The 27,000-nt window shown below is 33.9% G+C and overlaps 1 protein-coding gene across 1 annotated transcript; it reads left to right on the top strand.

Moving 5' to 3' along the window:
* The first annotated feature begins 19,471 nt into the window (after positions 1 to 19,471).
* LOC127736425 (transmembrane protein 180-like) lies at positions 19,472 to 25,763 on the top strand. Its single transcript, XM_052246970.1, has 4 exons — positions 19,472 to 20,501; positions 23,212 to 23,366; positions 25,035 to 25,118; positions 25,481 to 25,763. The coding sequence occupies exons 1-4, from the start codon at positions 19,626 to 19,628 to the stop codon at positions 25,761 to 25,763; spliced, it is 1,398 nt and encodes a 465-aa protein (XP_052102930.1). The 5' UTR covers positions 19,472 to 19,625.
* Positions 25,764 to 27,000: the final 1,237 nt, after the last annotated feature.

Here is a 27,000-nt window from a genome sequence, read left to right as displayed (position 1 = left end):
CCCTTTCTCCTGGGTTGGACCCCCCTTTTAAAAATCCGCCACTGTACACATAATTTAGAAAGGGCGAAATGATGATTTACTGCAAAAAACCCTAGGTTTAAGTATTGTATAAGTTTAGATATTTTGAGAATTAAACATTTATTTTTATAGTGACACATTGTGCATAAAAGAAACACTCACCGTTTTGACTAGTCCCGTCTCCATAATTGAACTTCTGTCATCATTATGTAAAGTCTTCCCAATGTATCACAAAAAGATGTAAGACTTGCTTGTAAAGATGTCACCACATTAACACTGGTTGATAAATATTTGGGTTGATGTTGTTGGCTTTTTTTTTAAATTCCAGAACACAGTATATTCCAAAAATGTGTGTATGACTGACTCAGAAACTTACACGATTTCACAAGTTTCAATAATTTTCAATTTGTAATTTGTTGATCCGAAACAAATGTTCAGTATGTATATATATGTTTTAAGATTATATGGCATACTAACATTTTTTATATTCTGTTACTTTATTTCCATACGTATCCAAACATTTAAAGTGGAACGGAAGTAGAGTATAGTTTGAAAATTTTGAAAATAAGCGCCGTTACATCTCTATTTTTTCATTGGTTCAAAATTCAAATTCGATTCCAGGTCATGGAAGGCAATATTGAGTATGTATATTACGAAGAGGACGTTTCAAAGATATCCGATATAGGTGAGTACAAATATTGTATACATATATTTACTTGTAAAGTAAGAAAAGGTTAATATAGACGTAACTTTGTTACACGTCAGTCTATGTTGTTTAATCGAGAGTGGTCGTTTCCAGCCTTCCCAGAGATGGTGTCATGTTGTAGCGGAAGGAACTTTCACTGGCACATAACGACAGATGGTTTCAGTTTAAAGTTCTGTTTTTCTACTAGTGATCATGCGTGTGCATCATTTATATTTTCTGAAAAACATCGCATATGGGGTCTTCTCACCTGAGATCAATGTATTTATGTACAAGTCCGAAATTTTATCGACAAGTTTTTGTTTATGAGAAGTGTCATTTATCTCTACATAATTCATGTGCCCCTAGCTTTTTTGAAATCATAAATACAAAACTTGTCTGGTGTATGACAAAAAGACAGCGAACAAATCCTAGAAGACAACCCCCAAAACGTATTGTGTCTGCAAATGGAATGGCAATATACTGAACAAATTACTATATGTGACAAATTAAGGCACTTGTGAATATATCAAGTTTAATATTTTTTCTTAAATCATGAGATTATAATATGCATTTTTTTTTTCGTTATGAAAATAAAATGAATGTCGTATTTATAATTTACATAATACTAGCGTCAAAACTTATATATATAATGAAAAATCAACTTCGTATAACAAAAGATTATTTTGAGGAAATTGAGCAGTAAAACTGTTGTTTGGAAATTTCTTATTGTATCATGAAATAGCAAATGCAATTAATCTTGCGAGTGAATAAATCATTTTGGTAAATTAGTATAACCTAGCTAGTATCTTAAGTTTCTTTGTTCTCTTCTCTGAGATTTCCACCTAAATACAGGGTCACCGCATTGAATATATTTATTTTTCTATTTTATTTCCATGTTAAATTTATTTAGATTTAAAAAAGTGAGAAAAAAAAAAGAACAAGAACGTATTTATGTATTGATCTGACAAAAGATTCAAACATTATATCCTTTCTAAAATGAATAAATGTGTTGATAAAAAGGAGGCTGGAGATACCAAGGGATGAATTAATTATAGTCATTCTTTGGTTTATGAGTGCCAACTGGTTAAATAAAAGTATTATGGTTTATCATTGTTTAGATCGATGGACAGTATTTACCGCACCGCTTGTGGTTTCTCAATTTTTATATTAATTTGAAATCTAAAAACTAGTATTTACATGTTATCTAGAATATGAGGGCTCAAGAATAATTTATGTATTGAATATATGTATATCACATTACATAACATTAATTAATTATAAAATATGATAGCATTAAGTTGTTATTATAATTTTTTATAGTATTAAAGCAAATACTTGACATATACACTATTTGATTATTGATAAGGAAAATAAAATCTCTTGAGAATTTTCACTTGTCTGATTTGCCAATCCTTATCATTTTGTTTGCATTCAAATTATAACAATTAGCCAAGAAATCCTCCGGCATACTGGAAAAAAATGATATGAACTTGAGGTCTCAAAACGGATTGCTGTTTTACACTGAATTTCTATCGTTATTATACAACCGCAAAAAAATTGCGTTCGTATATCGCTATCACGTCGTCGTCGTCCGAAGAAATTTGGTAACCGGACAATAACTTTAAAAGTGTACGGATCTCTATGAAATTTTACTAAATGGTTCAATACCACAGAAGAAAGGTTGGGATTGTTTATGGGGGTGATGGTCACATCTTTTTAGGAAAAAATAGGACAAAAAGGGGCCAAAAACAAGCATTTTTTAGTTTCAGGACAAAAACTTGTGTTTAAGTATTTTGATTGCTTCGATTTGATTTTGATTTTTGATTTTTGGTGATTTAACGCCACTTTTAAGCACCGCTTTTGGGCTATTTCGTGGCGGCCAGTTTTTATTGGTGGAGGAAGCCGGAGTGCCCGGAGAAAAACACCGACCTTCGATAGGAAAACTGACAATCCGTTTCAATTAAGATTGGAGTCGAGTGCACCCGCACGAGCGGGGTTCGAACTCACAACCTCAGTGTTGACTGGCTAGTGATTACAGTAGTAACTACTTAGACCACTCGGCCACCGAGGCCCCCTGATTGCTTTGAAATTGTACAAAAAGGTTCAATACCACAAGTAGAAAGTTGGGATTCATTTTGGGGGTAATTGCCAAAACCGTTCAGGGATAAGGGGCCAGTTTTCTAGTTTTCAAACAATAATTTGTGTCTAAGTGTATTGATGTCTCTTAAATTGTACCACATTTTACAAAAAGAAAATTTCTTCAAATATTATATTTTTAGGGGGAGGGTAAAAAAAAATATTTTTTTTTTTGGGGGGGGGAGCATTTTTTTCCCTCAAGATTTAAGAAATAATCACCCCCCCCCCCAAAAAAAAAAAATGGGGGGTCACAACTTATTTTGCTAATTCTTTATATAGTCTGAAAACAGATTTACTAAGTATTGCGCAACGGCACAGTGTATTGCACAACAGCAAGAAATCTTCAATTGAATATAAATTCAAATCATATAACCAATTTCAATAAACTCATAAACTGGCATAGCCATGTGTGAGGAACTTATATAGATATAAGAAAATGTGGTATGAGTGCCAATGAGACAGCTCTCCATCCAAGACACAATTTGTAAAAAGTAAACAATTGGAGGTCAAAGTACGGCCTTCAACACGGAGCCTTGGCTCACACCGAACAGCAAGCTATAAAGGACCCCCCCCCCCCCCCAAAAAAAAAAAATGAAACAGGAAAACTAACGGTCTTATCTTTATAAAAATCGAGAAACAAGAAACACTTATCAACAAACGACAACCACTGAACAACAGGTTCCTGAGTTAGAACGTCTTAATCAATTTCTCTACGGAGTAGTTACTTGAACGTTTTATTGCACATCATTATCATTATTGAACTAGAAGATAGGCAAATTAATTTCATCTTTTTTCAACGTTATTATTTTATGCATCACTAATCGTTTCAAATACTGTTAGGTTTAATTTGGTGCAGGAAATGTATGTCAAAACATTTTATGAATGAGTTCACCATTAGTGATTTATTGATTGTTGGTTGCTCAACGTCTAGTGACAAATATTTCATCATGTCCAGTACGAGAATAGGGTCATACTGCATATACTGTATTTAATGTTTTTATAGAGCGTTTGTATAAACTGTTTCGCGATGACGAATTTGCTGTCGAGACGGCAACAAGTGTCGCAAAAGCGAGACACTACGATCCATCAGTTGTGGGACGTTCTCGTCCTCGGTATCTTCGGTGCCATAAACATAGGTTCAGTCTATCGTTTAAAAAAAAGGCGTTTTCGAACCGACATGAAATTTTTCGACATTGCACTAATGTTTATTAATGATAAAAAGACAGAGCAAATTCTTACATTTTTACTTTGACATGTTTTCATTTTTACCTATTTTACTGAAATATTTTTGGTACAATGAGTATGTAACCATGAAAGTATTATTTTAACTTACTGGAATTGTTATTTTTCAAAGTTTGATTAGTGGATGTTGATACGAAATATGTTTAAATACATTCATCCAATAATCATTACTAAAGGCCCGTTGTCATTATCAAATTTTTCTTTGTCCAAGAATACTTGGTCCACGTTTTTGAAAGATTTGTTCTAGTGACAACATTAAACTAGAGGCTCTAAAGAGCCTGTGTCGCTCACCTTGGTCTATGTGCATATTCAACAAAGGGCACTCTCCAACATTGTAGACGAGAATAGAATTCATGACAAAAATCTCTTTTTTGTTGATCTTGTAATGCTGATCATTTAGTCTGTTTATTTTCTCTCTATTTTCTTTAGTTTTTGCTCAAAACACAAAAGAGGGTAAAAAAAATCCTCACTTAAGGGCAATCACTCCTATAAAGAGTGACTATCTACTAACTATATCAGCAAAATTTGACTTGTTAGTAGATCTTGCCTTGCTGATTATTTTTGTGACTTGAAGTGTCTATCTATCTATTATAATTTTAATCATATAAGACGAAACGCCAAAAAAATGGTAAAAACCATCATTAAAGGGCAATAACTCCAATAAGGAGTCTTCAGACGATTTCATTTTTGCTTATTTAAGTTTCTATTTACATGTATCTATTATAATTTTTAAGATATAAGGCATAAACTAAACTAGAGGCTCTCAAGAGCCTGTGTCGCTCACCTGTATTTACTGACATAATTAATAGTAGTATTAGATATAAGATAATATTAGATAGTATAATGAATTTTAAGATAATAACAAAAGATTGCACTTGCAAATGTAAATAAATTTGCATACCAAATATCATTGATTTAACATTAGCAGTTTATCTAAACTGATTTAATCACAAACAATTACATGTAACCCAAGGTAAGTTTCAGTCATTAGACTCTTGACTGAGGGGTGAGGCTAAATATTGTCCATGGAAATGAGATGTGCCAATGCTTATACAACATAATTCCGATTAACATTGGCCTACCACAGTGCACTTATGGTTCCCCTTGAAATGATTTAATCACAAACTAATACATGATAACTTACAAAAATTTTCAAAGTCAACAGACCATGACTAAGGGGGTGGAGCCAAATTATTTCCTTGGAAATGAGATATGCCAATGCTTATACAACTGCATACCAAATATCATTGATCTTCCACTTGTGGTTCCCCATAAGCTGACCTAATCACAAACTAATACATGAAAAATAAACAAAAGTTTCAGAGTCAATAGACCATGACTGATGGGGGCAGGGCCAAATAATTTCCATGGAAATGAGATGTTCTAATGCTTATACAACTGCATACCAAATATGATTGACCTACCACTTGTTGTTCACCATAAACTAGACGTAATCACAAACTAATACATTGTTCACGCCGCCGCGAGAAACAGCATACGTATACATGTCTCACTTTTTGACTCCATCAAGGCGAGACAAAAAATGTTGCAAACTGATTGTTTTAGTGAATTATTACTATCATTCCATGTTCCACATATAGTTGCTTATAGTATTTGAGAAAATTTTTTCGTAAAATTACCGATTCAGGGTCAGCTACCCAACAACCAGTTGTTTGATTTGTCTGAAAATTTCAGAGCAGATAGATCTTGACCTAATAAACAATTTTACTCCCATCAGATTTGCTCTAAATACTTTGGTTTCAGAGATAAAAGCTAAAATCTGCATTTTACCCTATGTACCATTTTTAGCCATGTCAGCCATCTTGATTCACGGGTGAGGTCATCGGACACATTTTTATAACTAGATACCATAATGACGATTGCGGACAAGTTTGGTTAAATTAGTCTTGGTAGCTTCAGAGGAGAAGATTTTTGTGAAAGATTACAAAAATTTACAAAAAAAATGTTAAAAATTGACTATAAAGGGCAATTACTCCTTAAGAGGTCAACTGACCATTTTGGTCATGTTGACTTATTTGTAGATCTTACTTTGCTGAACATTATGATGTTTACAGTTTATCTCTATCTATAATAATATTCAAAATAATAACCAAAAACTGCAAAATTTTCTTAAAATTACCAATTTAGTGACAGCAACCTAACAACAGGTTCTCCGATTCATCTGAAAATTTTAGAGCAGATAGATCTTGACCTGATAAACAATTTATCCATGTCAGATTTGCTCTAAATGCTTTGGTTTCAGAGATATAAGCCAAAATCTACATTTTACCCCTATGTTCTATTTTTAGCCATGGCGGCCATCTTGGTTGGTTGACCGGATCACCGGACACATTTTTTAAACTAGATACCCCAATGATGATTGTGACCAAGTTTGGTTAAATTTGACCCAGTAGTTTCAGAGGAGAAGATGTTTGTAAAAGTTAACAGACGACGCCGGACGACGACGACGACGACGGACGACGGACGCAAAGTGATGAGAAAAGCTCACTTGGCCCTTCGGGCCAGGTGACCTAAAAATACTTTGGACAAAAACTTTCACGGACTTTAATGGAATAGAATCTTATTCGAATTTTCTTGAAACTTTGTTGTATTTTGACGGGAATTAGCTCATCATACATTCATAGTGTTCTTTCCAAGAAGCAGATTGAATGTCGCTTCGTCAATTTCAAAATTGGTCCTTAATTCGACCTCGGAGATCTTCACTGTGAAGTTCTTGAAGGATACTGTTAGGTACTACTCTGCCTTCTTCTTAGAAGCCAGTTTCTTCTTCCCGTTTTCGTTACTATTTTACGATTTATAATTCACCTTCTCAAAATGATAATACACAGTGAAGAGTTTATTAGAGCCATATTTCTTTAAGTAAACATCGAAATCCCGCCTTTTTAAATCTTTTTTATGAAAAACTTTGATAGTGACAACAGATGACTTTGACAAAGTTTTCTTGTTCAAAGTTTTCCTTTTCGAAGGTTTTCTTTGACCAAGTTTTTGATGGAAGACTTCGATAGTCACAACAGGGTTTCAGTCAGAAAATTGTATTCTTCATTTTGGTTTTATTTGTTTCTTAGTTTTGTTTTCAAATTGAAAAGATCTATTTAAGGGTTAAAAGGTTTTTGCACATATATATAACTTTGTCAAACTTTCATGAAAATATATGACAGAACTTTGACAGAAGTTTGCTCATATTCAAAAGACAGTATCCAGATCAAAATTTAGAGACATTTTTCCCTTTCATTTGACTGATAAATGGACTAAAATAATTGGCAGTTAACATTTATATAAACATTTAGGTTTAAGTTTATTTTTTCACATCAATAACTTTGTCAAACCTTCTTAGAATGTTATGAAGCTTTGACAGAAGCTGTTGTATAATCAAGAGTCAAAATCTGAAGCAAATTTTGAAAATATCTTGTTTTTCATTTACCTGTTATTCACTGTTTTTACAAGCTGAAATGTTACTCGTTTTCTTAATCTACAGCAAATCTATTTTTTGGTATGATCAATTAAGAAAATAATTATACAGCTCATTATATATATATCTGCCAAAAACTTGCTCCCAAACTTGGATGAAAAAAGCGGCAAATGGAAAGACACATTTGTTTTCATCTCTTTAATAGTGACCAAACACAAACAATAAAACCATGTCTCAGATTTTTATACGACCGCAAAAATTGAAAATTTTTTGGTCGTATATTGGTATGACGTTGGCGTCGTCGTCGTCGTCGTCGTCGTCGTCCGGCGTCGTCCGGCGTCGTCCGAAGACACATTGGTTTTCGCACTCTAACTTTAGTTTAAGTGAATGGATCTCCATGAAATTTTACCATAAGGTTCAATACCACGAAAGGAAGGTGGGGATTGATTTTGGGGGTTATGGTACCAACAGTTAAGGAATTAGGGGCCAAAAAGGGGCCAAATATAAGCATTTTTGTAACTTCCAGACAATAACTTGTGTGTAAGTGTATGGATCTCTCTGACATTGTACCACAAGGTTCCATATCACAAAGGGAAGGCTGTAATTGATTTTGGGGGTAATTGCCTCAAAATTTTAGGAATTAGGGGCCAAAAACGGGGCAAAAAACAAGCATTTTTCTAGTTTCATGACAATAACTTGTGTGTAAGTGTTTGGATATTTCTGAAATTGTACTACAAGGTTCCATATCACAAAGGGAAAGCTGGAATTGAGTTTGGGGGTAATTGTCCGAAACATTTAGGAATTGGGGGCCAAAAAGGGGCCAAAAATAAGCATTTTTCTAGTTTCCAGACAATAACTTGTGTTCAAGTGAATGGATCTCTCTGAAATTGTACTGCAAGGTACCATACCACAAAGGGAAGGCTGGGATTGAGTTTGGGGGTGATGAATCATAAGGGGGTTCAAAAAATTTGGGGGGGGGGATTTTTTTTTTCTTTTTTTTTCTTTTTTTCCTTTTTTTTCCTTTTAAAATTTTCCATTTTAAGTTGGTTATTTCTGATTAATATTTAAAAGCAAATAATAATGATATGGTAGGAGATACACACCAAACAGGATGTGTAAATTATTATATAATAAGTATTGTGCAATAGCAAGAAATTTTCAATTGCACAGTATTGCACAATTGCAAGAAATCTTCAATTGCACAGTATTGCGCAATAGCAAGAAATCTTCAATTGCACAGTATTGCGCAATAGCAAGAAATATCCAATAGCACAATATTGCGCAATAGCAAGAAATTGTCAATTGTACAGTATTGCACAATAGCAAGAAATATTCAATTGCACAGTATTGTGCAAAAGAAGATACTTCGTATAAATTGCTTATTTCTTGATCAATTTCAAGGGGGTTTTATTCTTGAATTCTTGGGGTTCTTTAATATGCTGAATCTAACCGTGTATTAAGTTTTTGGATTTTGGGCCCCGTTTTTAAATTGGTCCACATTGAGGTCCAAAGGGTCCAAAATTAAACTTTGTTTGATTTCATCAAAAATTGAATTATTGGGGTTCTTTGATATGCCGAATCTAACCGTGTATTTAGATTCTTAATTTTTGGTTCCGTTTTCAAATTGGTCTACATTAAGGTCAAAAGGGTCCAAAATTAAACTTAGTTTGATTTTAACAAAAATTGAATTTTTAGGGTACTTTGATATGCTGAATCTAAACATGTATTTAGATTTTTGATTATGGGCCCAGTTTTCAAGTTGGTCCAAATCGGGGTCCAAAATTAAACTTTGTTTGATTTCAACAAAAATTGAATATATGGGGTTCTTTGATATGCTGAATCTAACCATGTATTTAGATTTTTGATTTTTGGGCCCCGTTATCAACTTTGTCCACATTGAGGTCAAAAGGGTCCAAAATTAAACTTTGTTTGATTTCATCAAAAATTGAATTCTTGGGGTTCTTTGATATGCTGAATCTAACCATGTATTTAGATTTTTTATTTGTGGACCCGCTATCAAATTGGTTCATATTGAGGTCAAAAGGGTCCAAAATTAAACTTTGTTTGATTTCATCAAAAATTGAATTATTGGGGTTCTTTGATATGCCAAATCTAACCGTGTATTTAGATTTTTAATTTTGGGTCCCGTTTTTTAAATTGGTCTACATTAAGGTCCAAAGGGTCCAAAATTAAACTTAGTTTGATTTTAACAAAAATTGAATTTTTGGGTTCTTTGATATGCTGAATCTAAACATGTGATTAGATTTTTGATTATGGGACCAGTTTTCAAGTTGGTCCAAGTTGGGGTCCAAAATTAAACTTTGTTTGATTTCAACAAAAATTGAATATATGGGGTTCTTTGATATGCTGAATCTAACCATGTATTTTGATTTTGGACATTGGACCATAATAGGTAAATTAAAAAAATTGAAGTTCTTAGACCACATTCTTTCTGTGTCAGAAACCTATGCTGTGTCAAATATTTAATCACAATCCAAATTCAGAGCTGTATCAAGCTTGAATGTTGTGTCCATACTTGCCCCAACTGTTCAGGGTTCGACCTCTGCGGTCGTATCAAGCTGCGCCCAGCGAAGCATTTTATTGAAATATTGATTTAACTGCTGGGTGCCAAACCTCATAATGTTCACCTTTCATCTTTTTCGAGACCAATAAATTCATTTAGAAACACATTATCCAAGTCAAACCATAGGGGGTACCCATAAAGTTTCTAATTTCATCTTTTTATCACAATTCCCATGTTTGTATTGTTAACTCACTGAAAAACTGAATATAAATGCAAAATCTATTTATAAACATTCCTCTGAGAACATTACACCTTTATCTTATCAATAGAACCACACAATACGTGAACACAACAGGGGCCCAGTTTAAGTGACCAGCTGCATGTAATTAAAATTTAACATCATTCTCACTATGAAATAATAGTTATCATTCATATTTAAAAACAAACATAATGGTACTGTGAAATAAACAAGAACACAGAAACTTCAAAATGTCTCGAAAAATGTACATGTATAAAGAAAGAGATATTTTCATACTACCTACTGTCCTCTCCAAAAATAAATCGGAAATTTCGTATTGAACAAGTTTTAAAAAATCACTATAATCAAGGTTATTTGTTCTAGAAAAATTAGTGTTGTGAATGTCGCTGTCAGATTCAGATGCAAATTCTTTTTGCCTTAGAAAGAACACGTATCAGAGACTTTAAAAGCTATTCTTACACTTAATATTTATCTATAAATATATGTCTTCACTTTAGATTTTTTACCACAGGTATTGCATAATTTATGTGGCATATTTTCTGTTTATCATAGACTTCGAGATACATCTTTTTGGAGTAGAATTTTAAACATTAATTTAATGATTATTAACAACAATATATATGCCGATTGATTCCAAGAAACAAAACAAAAACTTATTGTTATTGATAGTTTGGGGATTTGCGGTAAAAAGTTAAGTCATTTTTTTCTTCTGATAAATATCTTTTTGTATTAAAGATTTCAACTAAGATCAATTTAAGAATCACTAATTTTGAGAATTATAATTTTTTTAACTAGGATTTCAGAAAATTGGTTTGACAGTAAAGTATGCTACCAAAAATTTATTCACGGTGTCAAATTAGCAATTAGAGCTTGCTTTAGTTGAAAAATCACATTTTTTTATATGGCTCATAAAAATGCACAAAGAATACATAGCTCTTGCATTTTATATGTATTTTACGCAAAATGTGTCCTTCATGTTTCCTGAAACATTAATTAATATGAAAATAAGGAGATGTGCATTGTAATTTGTTTGAATCAATATTAGTTATTTGTCTCTGTGACTCGTATAAAATGTGTATATGTTCCATACATCACATGCACTTTTTATGCCCCGTTTATGGGCATTATGTTTTTCGGTTTGTGCGTCCGTTCGTTCATCCGTTCGTCCGTCTGGCCCGCTTCAGTTTAAAGTTTTTGGTTAACGTTTTTGGTCAAGGTAGTTTTTGATGAAGTTGAAGTCCAATTTCTGATTTTAATGCCAAATTAGAGTTTTGACCCTAATTTCACGGTCCACTGCACATAGAAAATGATAGTGCGATTGGGGCATCCGTATACTATGGACACATTCTTGTTTTAAATTAATTTAGTTATTGTATATAATATTTCAGGTTACCAAGATGATTTTGATGAGAAGACTGACCAGGTGAACAATCTAAACGAACTCAGAAGATAGGTAATCCTTATTGAATTACTTTCAAAAGGGGAAACAAACAGAAAACATTATAACAATAGTAACTATAATTGTACAACTAGATTTGTTGAATATTTGAAGATTTATATTGTGATTTCTTTAAAGCTCCAAATTTCTTGTTTGTTTTTTTCCTGGAAGCTCTTACATATAAATTTCTTTAAATAGTAACTCTTCTATTCTTATATTCTGTTTTCTAAAAAAAAAAAATAACAGTAAGATACTAAATGTTTTTACGAAACTGATCATCATCAAAATTCATTAACAGGGCAATTTATGGAAGCATATTTGTCGTCTGTGATTGAAAATATTACTAGGGAACTAAAGCAACTGGAAAAGAAATGTTGATTAATCGTATTGTGCTACCTGAATATCGCTTTCCTTCGTACATCAGACCACAACAACGAAGACCCGACCCCGCCGAGAAAATACATGTACACAGACAAACAGCAGAAAACAACACATGGTCTAGATAGACGAATTTGATACCGGCAGGACATTTTGTAAACTAGTGTTGCGTGTGCACAAACTTTCTGCTTTACCCATCAATACTAACTTTAAAATAACTTGCCTAGTATCTAGTAATGTGTTTTAATCAAAGGTTCTATTTCCATACAGGCAAAGGTGCTTGTGGTTTATTACTGTATCTTAAAATGAGTGACCGTCATGATCTCGTTGCTTGTAGAGGGTGTATGCTAATATTTCAGGATATGTGACTGTCAAGATATCGGTGCTTGTGGAGAGTATGCAAATATCTCAGGATGTGTGTCTGTCAAAATCGCGAAGCTTGTGGTGTATGAATATATCTCAAGTGAGTTACTGTCAAGTTCCCGATGCTTGTGGTGTATGAACATCTTTATGTTGAGTGACTGTCAAGATATCGGTGTTTGTGGTGTACGAACACGTCTCAAGATAAGTGACTGTTAAGTTCTCGGTGCTTGTGTTGTTTTACTGTTTCTCCAGACGAGAGACTGTCAAGATCTTGGTGCTTGTGTTGGTTTACTGTTTCTCAAGATAAGTGACTGTAAAGATCGCAGTGTTTGTGCTGCTTTACTGCATCTCATGATGAGTGACTATCAAAAAATCTCGGTGCTTGTGTTGCTTTACTGCTTCTCAAGATCAGTCACTGCGAGATCTCGGTACTTGTGATTCATTACTGTATCTGAAGATGAGTGACTGTCAAGATCTCGGTGTTGTTTTAATTTACTGTATCTCAAGATGAGTGACTGTGAGATCTCGGTGCTTGTGATTCATTACTGTATCTGAAGATGAGTGACTGTCAAGATCTCGGTGTTGTTTTAATTTACGCACTGTATCTCAAGATGAGTGACTGTCAAGACCTGGGGGCTTGTGATGATATACTGTATCTCAAGATGAGTGACTGTGAGATCTCGGTGCTTTTGATTCATTATTGTATCTTAAGATGAATGACTGTCAAAATCTCATAGCTTGTGTTGCTTTATTGTTTCTCATGATCATTGACTGTATAATCTCTGTGCTTGTGATTTATTATTGTATCTCAAGATAAGTGACTAGCAAGATCTGTCGTTGCTTGTGGTTCATTACTGTATCTCAAGATAAGTGACTGTGAGATCTCGATGCTTGTGTTGCTTTAGTGTTTTCATGATGATTGTCTGTAAGATCTCGGTGCTTGTGATTCATAATTTTATCTCAAGATGAGTGACTAACAAGATCTCGGTGCTTGTATTGCTACACTGTATCTCAAGATGAATGACTGTCAAAATCTCAGTGCTTGTGTTGCTTTATTGTTTCTCATGATCATTGACTGTATAATCTCTGTGCTTGTGATTTATTATTGTATCTCAAGATAAGTGACTAACAAGATCTGTCGTTGCTTGTGGTGCATTACTGTATCTCAAGATAAGTGACTGTGAGATCTCGATGCTTGTGTTGCTTTAGTGTTTTCATGATGATTGTCTGTAAGATCTCGGTGCTTGTGATTCATAATTTTATCTCAAGATGAGTGACTAACAAGATCTCGGTGCTTGTATTGCTACACTGTATCTCAAGATGAGTGACTGTCAAGATCTCGGTGCTTGAGATGCTTTATTGTTTCTCAAGATGAGTGACTGTCAAGATCTCGGTGCTTGTGATGCTTTATGGTTTCTGAAGATGAGTGACTGTCAAGATCTTGGTGCTTGTGATGCTTTATTGTTTCTCAAGATGAGTGACTGTCAAGATCTCGGGGCTTGTGATGCTATACTGTATCTCAAGATGAGTGACTGTCAAGATCTTGGTGCTTGTGGGGCATTATTGTATCTCAAGATGAGTGACTGTCAAGATCTCGATGCTTGTGATTCATTATTGTATCACAAGATGAGTGACTGTCGTCAAGATCTCTCGGTTCTTGTGGTGCTTTTCTGTATCAGTGTCTATCGGGATTTTGTTGCTTGTGGTGTATCAATATACATCACGATAAGTGTCCGTCAAGATCTCGATGCTTGTGTTGCCTTTATGTATCTCAAAATGAGTGACTGTCAAGATTTCGGTGTTTATAGTGTACTAATGTATCTTCAAATCAGTGACTGTCACATTATCGGTGCATGTGATGTATTACATAATCTCAAGACGGTTGACTTTAAGATCGCTTGTGTTTCTTGTAATGAACTAAAGAGTCTTTGATTTTAATATAAAAGCTTGGTGACGTAAAATTTTGTTTTTTACCGACCCAAGTTTATATTCCTGCTTCAAACCAGTAACCTCGTCATTGTTTCTTGTAATTTCTTATTGATTTTTATTGTTTGGAGATTTTGGTGTTAAGCGCAAATGTACAGAAGTTTGTATAATTTATACTCATTTGCATAATTTATATTCATTTGCTTAGAATTCGGACGATATTAACTATACATTCTTTTGTTCAACAGGTATTTTCACATTTAAGATGTGGTTAGGTTGCTTGTTCATTTACATGTACCTCACTCCTCCTTTTATTCATACTTAATGTATCAAAGAAACTCTGAAACAGGGTTTTGAAGTTTCATTTTCTTTCTTTTTCAGGCAACATTTCCTGGTTCAGAGAAAAACTGAAACACCAGTATTGTTTGTACATGTTTTGATATACAATTATGACAACACCACTCATTTGTTCTCCTGTTGGTGGAGAAATAAAAGTTGACGTTGGAAAGGAAACTAAATGCTCTTCAACATTTAAAAAACTGTTATATACTAGTAAAGTGCTTCTACAAGTATGTGTGGGACTCTAAATAACTCCAATGAGTATCAACTATTACATGTATTAGGATATGATCAACAATATATATATATATATTTGAGGATAATATTAACAAATCCTAAAAGTGTAAATGTTGTACAAAATTGTCAATTCCAATATGCAGAATATCTTCATTGCTATAATAATTTAAGAAGTGTAACAATTCCACTTATGATGATTTTTCCAGACGCTTTAAGTCAAATTCAATTACGTTTGCATCTTTCGGTAAGCATTCCTAATTTTAATTGGACACATATGAAAAAAAGTATTGCTGTTGTGTGTGTGTTTTTTAAGCTGACAGTAGCTACAAATTAAAATTTATTTGATGTGCTTAAGAGAGTTTATTAATGTTTTATCAAAATTTGTTGTTATTGTAATGAAAAGGACAGGAAAATGTTTACCAATCATTTGTCAATTTGTTATTCTACGAGGACTTTATCATAAAGCAACAACTCTCACCTCACTTCACGCCACCAAGTACGATTAAGTTAGTTCATTTATTATTATAATACTACTTTAAAATTAATTGCGGTATTCTTTTCATACGATATATATATGTCTATGTTTTGTTTACCTTGTTAACAATAATGTCCTTAACATAATTCTGTTAACACTATATTGTGTTTTTGGTCAGAACTCTCTCTGATAGACATACATGTCAATATTCTTCATGTTCTTTACATAATTCTTAAAACACTGCATTGTGTTTTTTGTAGAATAATGATATGCCAACATTTCAATATGCATTTTGTTCTTAACAGAATTCTGATAAGACTGTCGCATCTGATACCAATATAATTCTTAACAGAATTCTGATAAGACTCGAATCTAGTACCGATGAAACCCTTAACGGAATTCTGATAAGACTCGCATCTCATACCAATAGTCTTCTTAACAGAATTCTGATAAGACTGTCGCATCTAAAAACAATAGCCTTCTTAACAGAATTCTGATAAGACTGTCGCATCTTATAAAAACGGTATTCTTAACAGAATTCTAATGAGATTGTCACAACTTATACCAATTGGCTTCTTAACAGAATTCTGATACGTTTTTTTCATCTTATACCAATTAGCTCTTAATAGAATTCGAATAAGACTGTAACAGAGTTCTGATAAGTTAATAGTATCTAATACCAATGGCCTTCTTAACAGAATTCTTATAAGTTAGCAGCATCTAGTATCAATGGCCTTCTTAACAGAATTCTGATAAGTCTTTAGCGTCTAATTCCAATGACCTTCTTAACAGAATTCTGAAAAGCTAGTAGCACCTAGTATCAATTGCCTTCTTAACAGAATTCTGATAAGTCTTTAGCGTCTAATACCAATGACCTTCTTAACAGAATTCTGAAAAGCTAGTAGCACCTAGTATGAATGGCCTTCTTAACAGAATTCTGATAAGTTAGCAGCATCTAATACTAATGTCTGTAGCATCTAAGCTGGTCTTTCTGGGGATATTGTTCTAAACATAATTCTGATAAGATGATTGTTTCTTAGATACATAGTTTGACTTTATCAGAATTCTGTTAAAGTGTCTATAGTTTAATTTGGGTAAGAAATCAAGGGATCTTAGCAAAATTTGGATACAGTTTACAGCTTATAAGAAGTGTTAAAATATGTAAAACAGATATGCTAGTAGTGAAATAGATCCAAGGAGTACAGTACACAGAATGATAACTATCATGTGGCAATTCTTCTTTGAAAATCAACGTTCTTTTAGTTGTTAGTTAGAAATTATCTCTCTCTTAACTTGCCAGATCCAGAATTTGATCATTTGGAAATAATCAAATGCAAATGGAAGCTGTTATAAGTAAAGTCATAATAGATACCAGGATTAAAATTTTGTACGCCAGACGTGCGTTTAATCTACAAAAGACTCATCAGTGACGCTCGAGTCTAAAAAGTTAAGAAGGCCAAATAAAGTTCGAAGTTGGAGAGCCAAATTCCGAAAGCATTGCCAACTTACAGATATGGTAATCTATTCCTGGGGTAGACACTCCCTAGTATTTAAAAGAAAATCAAAGTTTTGTAAACAGTTAATTTATAATTAGGATCCTATCAAGGATAATTCATGTCAACACAAACGTGCTGAGTGACTATGTACAGTGCTGGTCACGGATACCTTCGGGGAGGAAACCTCTACCAGCGGTGGCATCGACCCAGTGGTTGTAAATAAACTCGTCATAGATACCAAGATTAAAATTTTATACGCCAGACGCGCGTTTCGTCTACAAAAGACTCATCAGTGACGCTCGTATCAAAACAGTTCAAAAGGCCAAATAAAGTTTGAAGCCAGTTACGGAGCATTGAGGACCAAAAAATTTTGACAACCGTCACCCATTGACGGGACAAACACATGTGAAATATTAAAGATATAAAAAGGACAGACAACACCAATAAACACAGGATCTAATGATAGGAAACATACAATCCAGAGAACCATATCCATGATATCGTTGAATAGCAAACCGACGTGTAAAAATACGTCCGTCGTAGTCCACTTTTGGTCTGAATTTTAAATTAGGCTTTCAACTGCTTTAAAATTTAACACACGTGCATGAACATCAGATAAGGGAATGTTTACAATAACTGAATAACTTAAAAAGAGGTATGTTCATTTTTAAAACATCACCATGACCCTTAAACAACTCAAATTTAACCATTATTGTTTTAATTTTAACTCCCGACAACTTGATACAACAAATAACCAAAACATGAACATATTGGAAAAGTGGAAAGGACCTAAAGGTTCATCAGAAGGAATTGACAAATATGGCCATGTTTACACACAAAAAAAAAATTAAAAACAAAATGAGCGCAAACAGACTTGTGCATCTAGAAAAGATTTATGGCATGACAGGATAAGTAAATAAAATTTCAATGGATTTTATGATTCAGAAATAAAAAAAATTCCCGAAATTTGAGACTCTTTTTTTTCGTTCCCACAGAATGTGCCAAAAATAAATGATAACATGGATAAATTGGGGAAACTTTCCAGATGTTATAATTTTAGTGAATTGCCCATTGAAGTTCAGTATTTATTAGATTGATATATTCGCAATTTGCAATGCACATGATGCAGTAAAACAGGTTCTTCTTGAATTTGAACGGCAGTAGAGTTGTTTGTTCTTATGTTGTGCTGTTACACCACTGTACCACGGTTGGGCGCCCGCAAACACACATGTTTACCCCGCCACATTCTTTATGCGCCTTTCCCAAGTGAGAAGCCTGTAATTCAGTGGTTGTCGTTTGTTGTCGTACGGTGACATCTGGTGGATAAAGTTCATACCACACCTCCTCATTTCTATAATGGTTATTGCCCCTTCAATATTCACAATTTATTAAAGATATGTTTGTTTTATGGTGTTTAATCTGAATGAATGACTTTGAATTCATTTATTTTTCAAACTTTTCCGGTATAAAATATTTTAATCGGTTCTTGCTTTTTCAAGTCTAGTCTGCCACTCGTGCAACCGGCCGGAAAATGTAATAAAAACCCACCTTTGTAATTGCTTGAAAATACGGATATTGTTTTATTTAAATTTGGTGTTATAAATTTTCGAAATCATCTTTAATTAAGGAATGTATCTCCCTGCATGCATAGCTCAATTCCCTTGTCCGAGTTGTCTTTACTTTTGGTCCTTTTTGGTTTTATCAGCTTTTCAACAATTGTGTTTTATGTTTAGATTTTTCAAATATGATCGCCTTGAGGATCACTGAAGAGAAATTAATTATCGAAATGCACATTTGATAACCACTTACGGTCTCCTATCTATATTTATCATATTTGAACGTTGCACAAGGTCATGGTTTTCTCAGACTGTTATGAAGTTTTTAGACTAAATCCATTGGATGTGTGCTGATTGATTTCAGTCTGGGAAGGATGATTTATATATTTGTTGTAATTGGCTTTGAACTAGCTTTCAGTAACTGCGAGTTCATTTATATCGGTCTTTTGTGTCTTTCTCTTTTTGATCGTTGTTTTTGTGCTTTGTGTCGATCTGATGAGTTAAGTCTTGTTGTTGAGCAATCACAAACATGTTTAACCCCGCCAAATTTTATCTGTACCGGACCCAAGCTGTAGCCTGGAATCCAGTAGTTGTTTTCGTTACTGTCTGTAATATTCGTTTTTCGTAAATTGTTTTGTACATAAATCAGGCCGTTAGTTTTCTGGTTTGAATCGTATTACATTTTGCCGTATCGGGGTCTTTTATACTTACTATAGGGTAGTATGTGTTTTGCTCATTGCTGAAGGCCGTATACGATGAACTGTAGTTAAATAAATCTACGTGATTTGGTCTTTAGTTGATACTTGTCTGAACTTGTCTCATTGTCAATCATACCACATCTTCTTCTTATTATTTTGTATAGAATTTGCGATTAAAAGAATAAACATAATTAATGTATTATTATTAAAACATGTATATTTAAGCATGGTACTATCATGTCATTTCTTCTTTTTCTGCTTTCAGAACTATCATTAGCAAAATCATATTAGTGGAATACATAGTTATGTTATTTGGTATGGTGAAGTCTCTGTTCGTTCCATAATTGATATATTGCCTGTGGTGGGAAGATTGTTTTGGGAAGAACAGAGAAAATAATTTCAAACGAAAAAAAAAAAGGATCATAATGACACTGTCAAATAAAACAATATTATCCTACTGTGCTTGCGTAACTGGATTTTCTCTAATAGCGACAGCTTATTCATTTTACTATATCAAAGTTTTTATGAACCTATATCACATTGAAGAAAAATGGTTTCACGGCGCCCAGATCCTATATTTAATCTGGAATGCTGTGAATGATCCCCTGTTTGCTTATATTCAGGACAGCACAAATTTCAAGTTTACGAAGACGAGACGAGAAAGCATTATGTATTCAGGACCATTGTTTGCGATTTCATTTTTGCTGCCATGGATACAGTGGGGAGATAACTCTTTTATAGTTGGAATTCACCTTATTGTTTCGTTATTTATTTGGGATACGCTTTTCACGTTCGTAGGCCTAGCTCAATGTGCCTTGTCGACGGAACTGTCCACCAATTTATCGGATAGAATAACATTAACTCGATATGGTTCCGTTGGGTCGCTCCTTGGTGCCAGCAGTGTCATGGTCTTGGAGTATACGTCCGATAGCTTGCATAATTTTAGAGCTTTTCAAACGACTGCTGCTATTCTAACTATATGTAGCTGTACACTATTTTGGTATGCAGGACGCAATGCCCATACTGTATATGATGTTAAACAAATGTCGACGACAGAAGAGGAGGATAATGGCGACATTTCTCACAATAAAACAACAAAAGAATCTTACTGGAGACAAACAATGCAGATTTTATCAGACAGAAATTTTATTTCATTTGTAGTTGCAAACTTCTGTCAAGAATTTCATCGAGCTTTTCTTAGTAACTTCATGGCTATCTTAGGCGATCATTTAATTTCTGATCAAGATATATCAAGAAACGGGAGGAAGTTGTTTTATGGTGCCGTCACAATAATGCCACAAGTAAGATTAATTTTCATTTGTAACAAATATCCAAATATTTTTGCATTTTATAGTTCATACTATCGTGCAAAAGCGGCGGAACATGGTGTAAATAGGTTTGGGAAGGGGAAAAAATTTTTTTTGACCTCCCTTTTCAGACAAACATTATGTAAAGCCAATTTAAAAAAAAAGTTTAATACTAAATATCGATCTGTTGGGTAATCCTACTATCAATTGTTTTAAGTTGATCCCATTCATTTTTTTGCGATTAATGTACATATAAAAATAAGAAGATGTAGTATGATTGCCAATGAGACAACTCTCCACCAGAGACCAAATGATATAGAAGTTAACAACTATAGGTCACCGCGTACAGTTTATATCAATGTCCTGATACATAATAAATGACATTTGTTTTTTACCAATTTACATGTAAGATTAATATTATATGAAGTCAAACATCCCTTTGTAAGACAAGAACACTAAAGTTGATTGTGTTTTAATTATTTGTAAATGACTCCGGAACAGTACCAAGTTTTAAATTTACTGACACTGTATGCCACTATTTCATTAGCAAGATTCACAAAAGTCTTTACATCCCTTTATAAGAATGAGGTTTCATGTTATATGTACGATAGAACGCACTGGGATAACTGTGCACACATGTAAATCCTGGTAAGATTCATTAATGGTATATTTTGGTGCATCAAGATTCACTTGGACTGCATGTCATAACGTGTTGGGTAAGATTTGCTGACATTGTGTTGTACAAGAACCACTTGGATTGCACGACACATGGTCTCGGGTAAGATTCACTGACATTGTGTTGTACAAGGAACAATTAGATCGTATGACACACTGTATCGGATAAAGTTCAGTGACATCGTGTTGTACAATAAACACTGGTATTGCATAACACATTGTCTCGGGTAAGATTCATTGACATTGTGGTGTACAAGGAACAATTGGGTTGCATGAAACATGGTCTCGGTACAATGACATCGTGTTGTACAAGAAACACTGGTATTGCATGACATATTGTCTCAGGTAAGATTCACTGACATTGTGGTGTACAAGGAACAATTGGGTTGCATGACACATGGTCTCGGTTCAATGACATCGTGTTGTACAATAAACACTGTTATTCCATATTGAAAGAACTTTAGTAGGTTTTTCTATATGAATGGGATTTTGAATAAATAAGCATATTCACCTGTGGAGAAAGTATATTCACCAAAATAACTGTTATTTTAAACATATTTTTCTCTCTCGGAACATGGAGTAAAACAATTACTGTCTTTTGTTTCGGTAAATATGTGGTTTAATTGACTTTTGAAAAACCTAGTGACATTCACTTCGGTCGTTGGCCTCAGTGAATATCAGTTTTTCAAAAGTCAATAAAACCACACATTTACCTCATCAAAAGACAGTAATTGTATAGTATTGCATGACACATTATCTCGGGTATAAATGAGGCGAAAGATACCAAAGAGACATTCAAACTCATAAGTCGAAATCAAACTGACAACGCCATGGCAAAAAACGAAAAACGACCGTAGGACAAACAAGAGTATACAAAACACAACATAGAAAACCAAAGACTGAACAACACGATAATTCACATTGTGTTGTACAAGGAACACTTGTATTGCATGACCCATTGGCTTAAGTGTGATTCACTGGTATTGTGTTGAACAAGGAATACCGATGGTATTGGTATTACATGACCTATTGTCTCGGGTAAAATTTACTGGTATTGTGTTGAACAAGGAATACCGAGGGTATTGGTATAATATGACCCCATTGTCTCGGGTAAGATTCACTGGTATTGTGTTGAACAAGGAATACCGAGGGTATTGGTATTACATGACCTATTGTCTCGGGTAAGATTCACTGGTATTGTGTTGAACAAGGAATACCGAGGGTATTGGTATAATATGACCCCATTGTCTCGGGTAAGATTCACTGGTATTGTGTTGTACAAGGAATACCGAGGGTATTGGTATTGCATGACCTATTGTCTCAGGTAAAGTTCACTGTCTTCGTATTTCATAATATCTCGGGTAAGATTAACTGACATCGTATATCTCTGGTAAGACTGACTGACATACCGGTATAGTATGTCACAATATTCCAGGAAAGATTCACTGGCAACGTACCGGTATGTCACACTATCTCGGGTAAGATTCAGTATCATTGTTTGATTCAAGGCGCAAAGGGATTACACCAGTATTGTATGTCAGAATGTCAATTTCAAAATCGAACATCGGTTTGTTTAAGGTAATAAATATTATTTTTAATCTGAAATTGAAATATTGGAATTCATCTTTCACTTAAAATACCCAGGTATATCAATACTTGACTAAATTATCTCTAAAATTAAGTCTTGAATGAAGGTATATTCAACTTTGCACATTATGTAATAGAAAAACAAAGAATGATATGGGCTATCCATCTATGACACAAAATCAGTACATGAACAGCAAAAAACACACAAAAAGCAAAGGAACAACGCTTTTATTGCTGTTCTTCGTCTCAAAGTCACATATATATAAGTATCAAAGTTTGCTTTGCTGGTAAAATTTTAGAAAACAAATCTTTCCTTTATCGTTTACCCTAATTTTTAAAATGTTGTTATATTAATTTATTTCCATAGGAAAAAAACTTACAGCTTACTGCTGTTTGAAAAGATTATAGTCAAATCTGTAAATTGTATGTTCTTAAATTTTAGCTATTGGTTATTTTTGGAACTCCAATGATAGAAAGATTCTCATACTTCAGTGCAATACGGATCAGCCATATTTACAAAATCGTGGCAGCTATTGTTATGCTTTGTATAGGACAAGATCATCCATGGTGCTTAATTACGTTTCTTATGTTAGATAGGTAGGTACCATAATCGTTTGACCTCTTAACTTTGAACTTATATCCGTTATTCAGTACCACGAGTCAACCGCGAGTCTCTCTAGATATTAAACACGAGGCTTTAAGTAAGTAAAAACCCTTCACTGTTTTTATAGAAAGACCGCTACTAGGACATGTCATGTGCCTGTCATATATGTCAGAAATCCCGTCGGTGGTTGACCTTAAACTTAGCTATTGTTTTTGTGTTTTTGTAGAATTTGGAGTAGTTTATCAGTCATAACTTTTTTTTCGGCTAGAGCTATTTCGAGCTTGATATATCGTACAGACACCTGTCCGTTGTTAAAGTCTGTATATTGACCTAGATACATTTCAGTTATTTTTTGTCGTGGAGTTGCTGTTTCATTGACGCATACTCCACATCTGTGTTAGTCATATTTATACACACAGTAACAATAAAAATTTCAAAGAAACACATAACACTGATTTAATACGAAAAGTACAGAACAGTATAATATTTGTAGAAGTCGGGAAAATAATTAATAAAAAATAAAAGTTACAGGTGCAGATATATTTCTATATACAGAGTCCTTTTAATCAATGTAGAAGAAAGGTACCTGCTCTCTATAACAGAAGTCTCGTCGAATGACATTAGATTGATTGATTGATGTTTAACGCCACTTTTACTTTTAGCACTATTGTGCTATTTCGTGGCGGTCAGTTTTTATTGGCAGAAGAAGCCGGAGTGTCCGCAGAGAACAACTGACAATCGGCAGGAAAACTGACAATTCTAGTCAATTAAAATTGGAGTCGAGATCACCTGCCACGTGTGGGATTCGAACTCACAACTTCAGTGTTGACAGGCTAGTGGAACTACATTATATCACTGGATGGTAGGATTGAATTTTTAATGGAATACTTTTTCATACATATTATTAGAAACTAGCTTATGGATAAAAATATAAGTAATAAGTGTAGGTTATAAACCAGTACGACAGCTACAAAACAAAACAAATGACATCTTCATCTTCTGCGTCTTTTCTTGTTCTCCTAAAAATCCGAGGGTTATTCTTATGAAATATTACTTAATTATACTTATTTGTTTCATCATATATCACTAAAACATAAAAACAGGCAAACAATACCACTTATATGAAATGTAACCGAAAGCATGTCAATATGACATTATCTGTTATGTATCGTGGTTATTTTTATTTGTAATATCAACGGTCGACCTACTGCTGAACAGATTTCAAAGTCATAGATTTATGTACTTGATTTAGATTTCTTAAATAGAAACTTCATAATTGTACCGTGAAGTCAGGAGATTTTTTTTCGAACTTTGCCTACGGAAATATTTAGTTAAGTAGATTCCAATATGATTCTCGACACAAATTAATTTCATTTTACAATACAATATCTTTGAATACAAATTGTTTTTGTACCATTTTGACCACCATCATCGGTCATTTATTTTACATCTTAGAATACATGGTAATTGACTCTACACCTTCAAATATCAGTTTATTTACTGTACAGCTTCTAACAATCTGACTAAAGTATCGCGAGATCCCGTGTCCACGCTTCGCTCATACGGAAGCTTGTAAGCGAAGTGTGGACACATAATCTGTATTTAAATGAGATTGAGTTTCGAATACCAGATAATTTATTTTATTTATATTTTTATTTCAGTTGTTTTGCGAATGCTTCATACTCGTTGCTTTGTCTACCGTTGTCTGACATAGCTGATGCCAACATGATGAAATATAATAGAAAGTAAGCTTTTAAGCTAAGTGTATAAATTCATATGTATATTGGGGTCTCGGTGGCAGAGTGGTCTAAGTAGTCGAACTACTGTATCACTAGCCTGTCAACACCGCGGTCTCGCACAGACGGACAAATATTGCAAATCAAACATTTTCCATAGAACAATTATTAGTTTTACACTGAAGTAAAGTAACCGAGAAATGTATCAGTGAAAGTTCAAAAATGTTCGTACTAAGAACAATACTCTTTTTAAATAGTTCTAAACAGAGATACACAATTTTCACAATTTCAGCGATATCACAATAGTTCTACATCATTTTTTAAAAATTACAATTTAAAAATGCATTTTGTATTTTGTTTTGTTTTTGCAGACATCCAATATCTTCAATGATTTTTGGAACAAATGCCTTGATAGTTAAACCAGCAATATCTCTCTCTCCAATGTTGGTAGTCGCCATTTTGAATAACCACGGGTATAGCCAACTAAAAGATAACGTAGCAGACGATGTTGATCTGCAGACGTCTCGTGAACTGAAACATGCAATGTTTATGTTAATATGCTTTTATCCAATGGTTATTGGTATCATACAATTTATTTCATGGTCAAGATACTCTGTACGAAAAAGATCGAAACATATTTTAATTGATTTATAAGAAAAAAATAAATGAAAAATTAAGATATTCTTGTCTTTTCCCCAAATCTGTCATGATTTAGCAATGTCTATGAAAGGATCGAGATACGGGTTAAATGTCAATGAAACAACAACTGGTGCCTGCAAAACAAAATAAAAACAGAACAGATATATTGAGGCCAGCATACATGCAGCAACGATAGACACAATAACAATAACGGTACCAATGTTACTACTCCAAAAAAGCATTTTGACAATTAATGTCCCTCCAGTAATAATCGAGGCCAAAAACGTTTGAAAGTCCTAAACCTGATGCAAACGTTGAAGGCGTCTATTTATGATGTAAAACTCTACTAAGATAGGCCTTAGCTTTTAAATTTGCAAAACATTCTCGGGCGGTCTACCAAAGATCTCAGGCAATCAACATTAAAATTCTTTAAAGGACAACTTGTTTTAGTCAGAATGGTTGGTCAATCGACAATCTGTAAGGAACATGCTAATGTATCAAAGAGACAACAACCCGACCGAAGAGCAGAACACAGCCAAAGGCCACCAATGGGTCTTCAATGCAGCTTGAAAATCTCGCATCCGGAGGAGCCGGTCACTAAACGATAATGTATATTCGTTCAGCAAAATTGACGCCACACTTAACTCCGAAACATACACATGAACCAAAATTAAAAAAATAACATACACGACTAACAAAGGATATTTAATGTGCCTGTTCCAAGTCAGGAACATCGTCAGTGGTTGCTTTTATATCTATCACCAGGAATCAATGGGAAACAATTCATGAAAAAAATCTATAAAAGTTGTAGTTGTTTTTTTTGGGGGGTAAACTGGGACATAAATGAGCACCTATAAAGTTCCAAGTTGTAAAGTGGAAGTCACCCCTTCAACAATGTTACTGACGCCAGCACAAGTTGGTTGACTGTTATTAAATATCTGAACAATGGATATGTTCCCATTGTCGTTAATACAATCTTTTCTTCGAATGTGACATCACCAAATTTGTACTTACATGAGCAACACGACGGGTGCCACATGAGGAGCAAGATAATATTTTGCTTACCCTTCTGGAAAACCTGAGACCACCCCTAATCTGTTTAAAAGTGGTCCGTGTTGCTTTCTTTGGGTTTTTTATGTTGTGCTTTGTTGACTGCTGTTTGTCTTTTCGTCACTGAGGTTGTGATTTCGAATCCAGCACGTGGCAGGTGCGCTCGACTCCAATCTTAATTGGCTAGGATTATCAGTTTTCC

The sequence above is a fragment of the Mytilus californianus genome, unplaced genomic scaffold (assembly GCF_021869535.1).
Source record: "Mytilus californianus isolate M0D057914Y unplaced genomic scaffold, xbMytCali1.0.p SCAF_30, whole genome shotgun sequence".
In the NCBI taxonomy this organism is placed as follows: Eukaryota; Metazoa; Mollusca; class Bivalvia; order Mytilida; family Mytilidae; genus Mytilus; species Mytilus californianus.
This window is presented reverse-complemented; position numbering and strand designations above follow the sequence as displayed.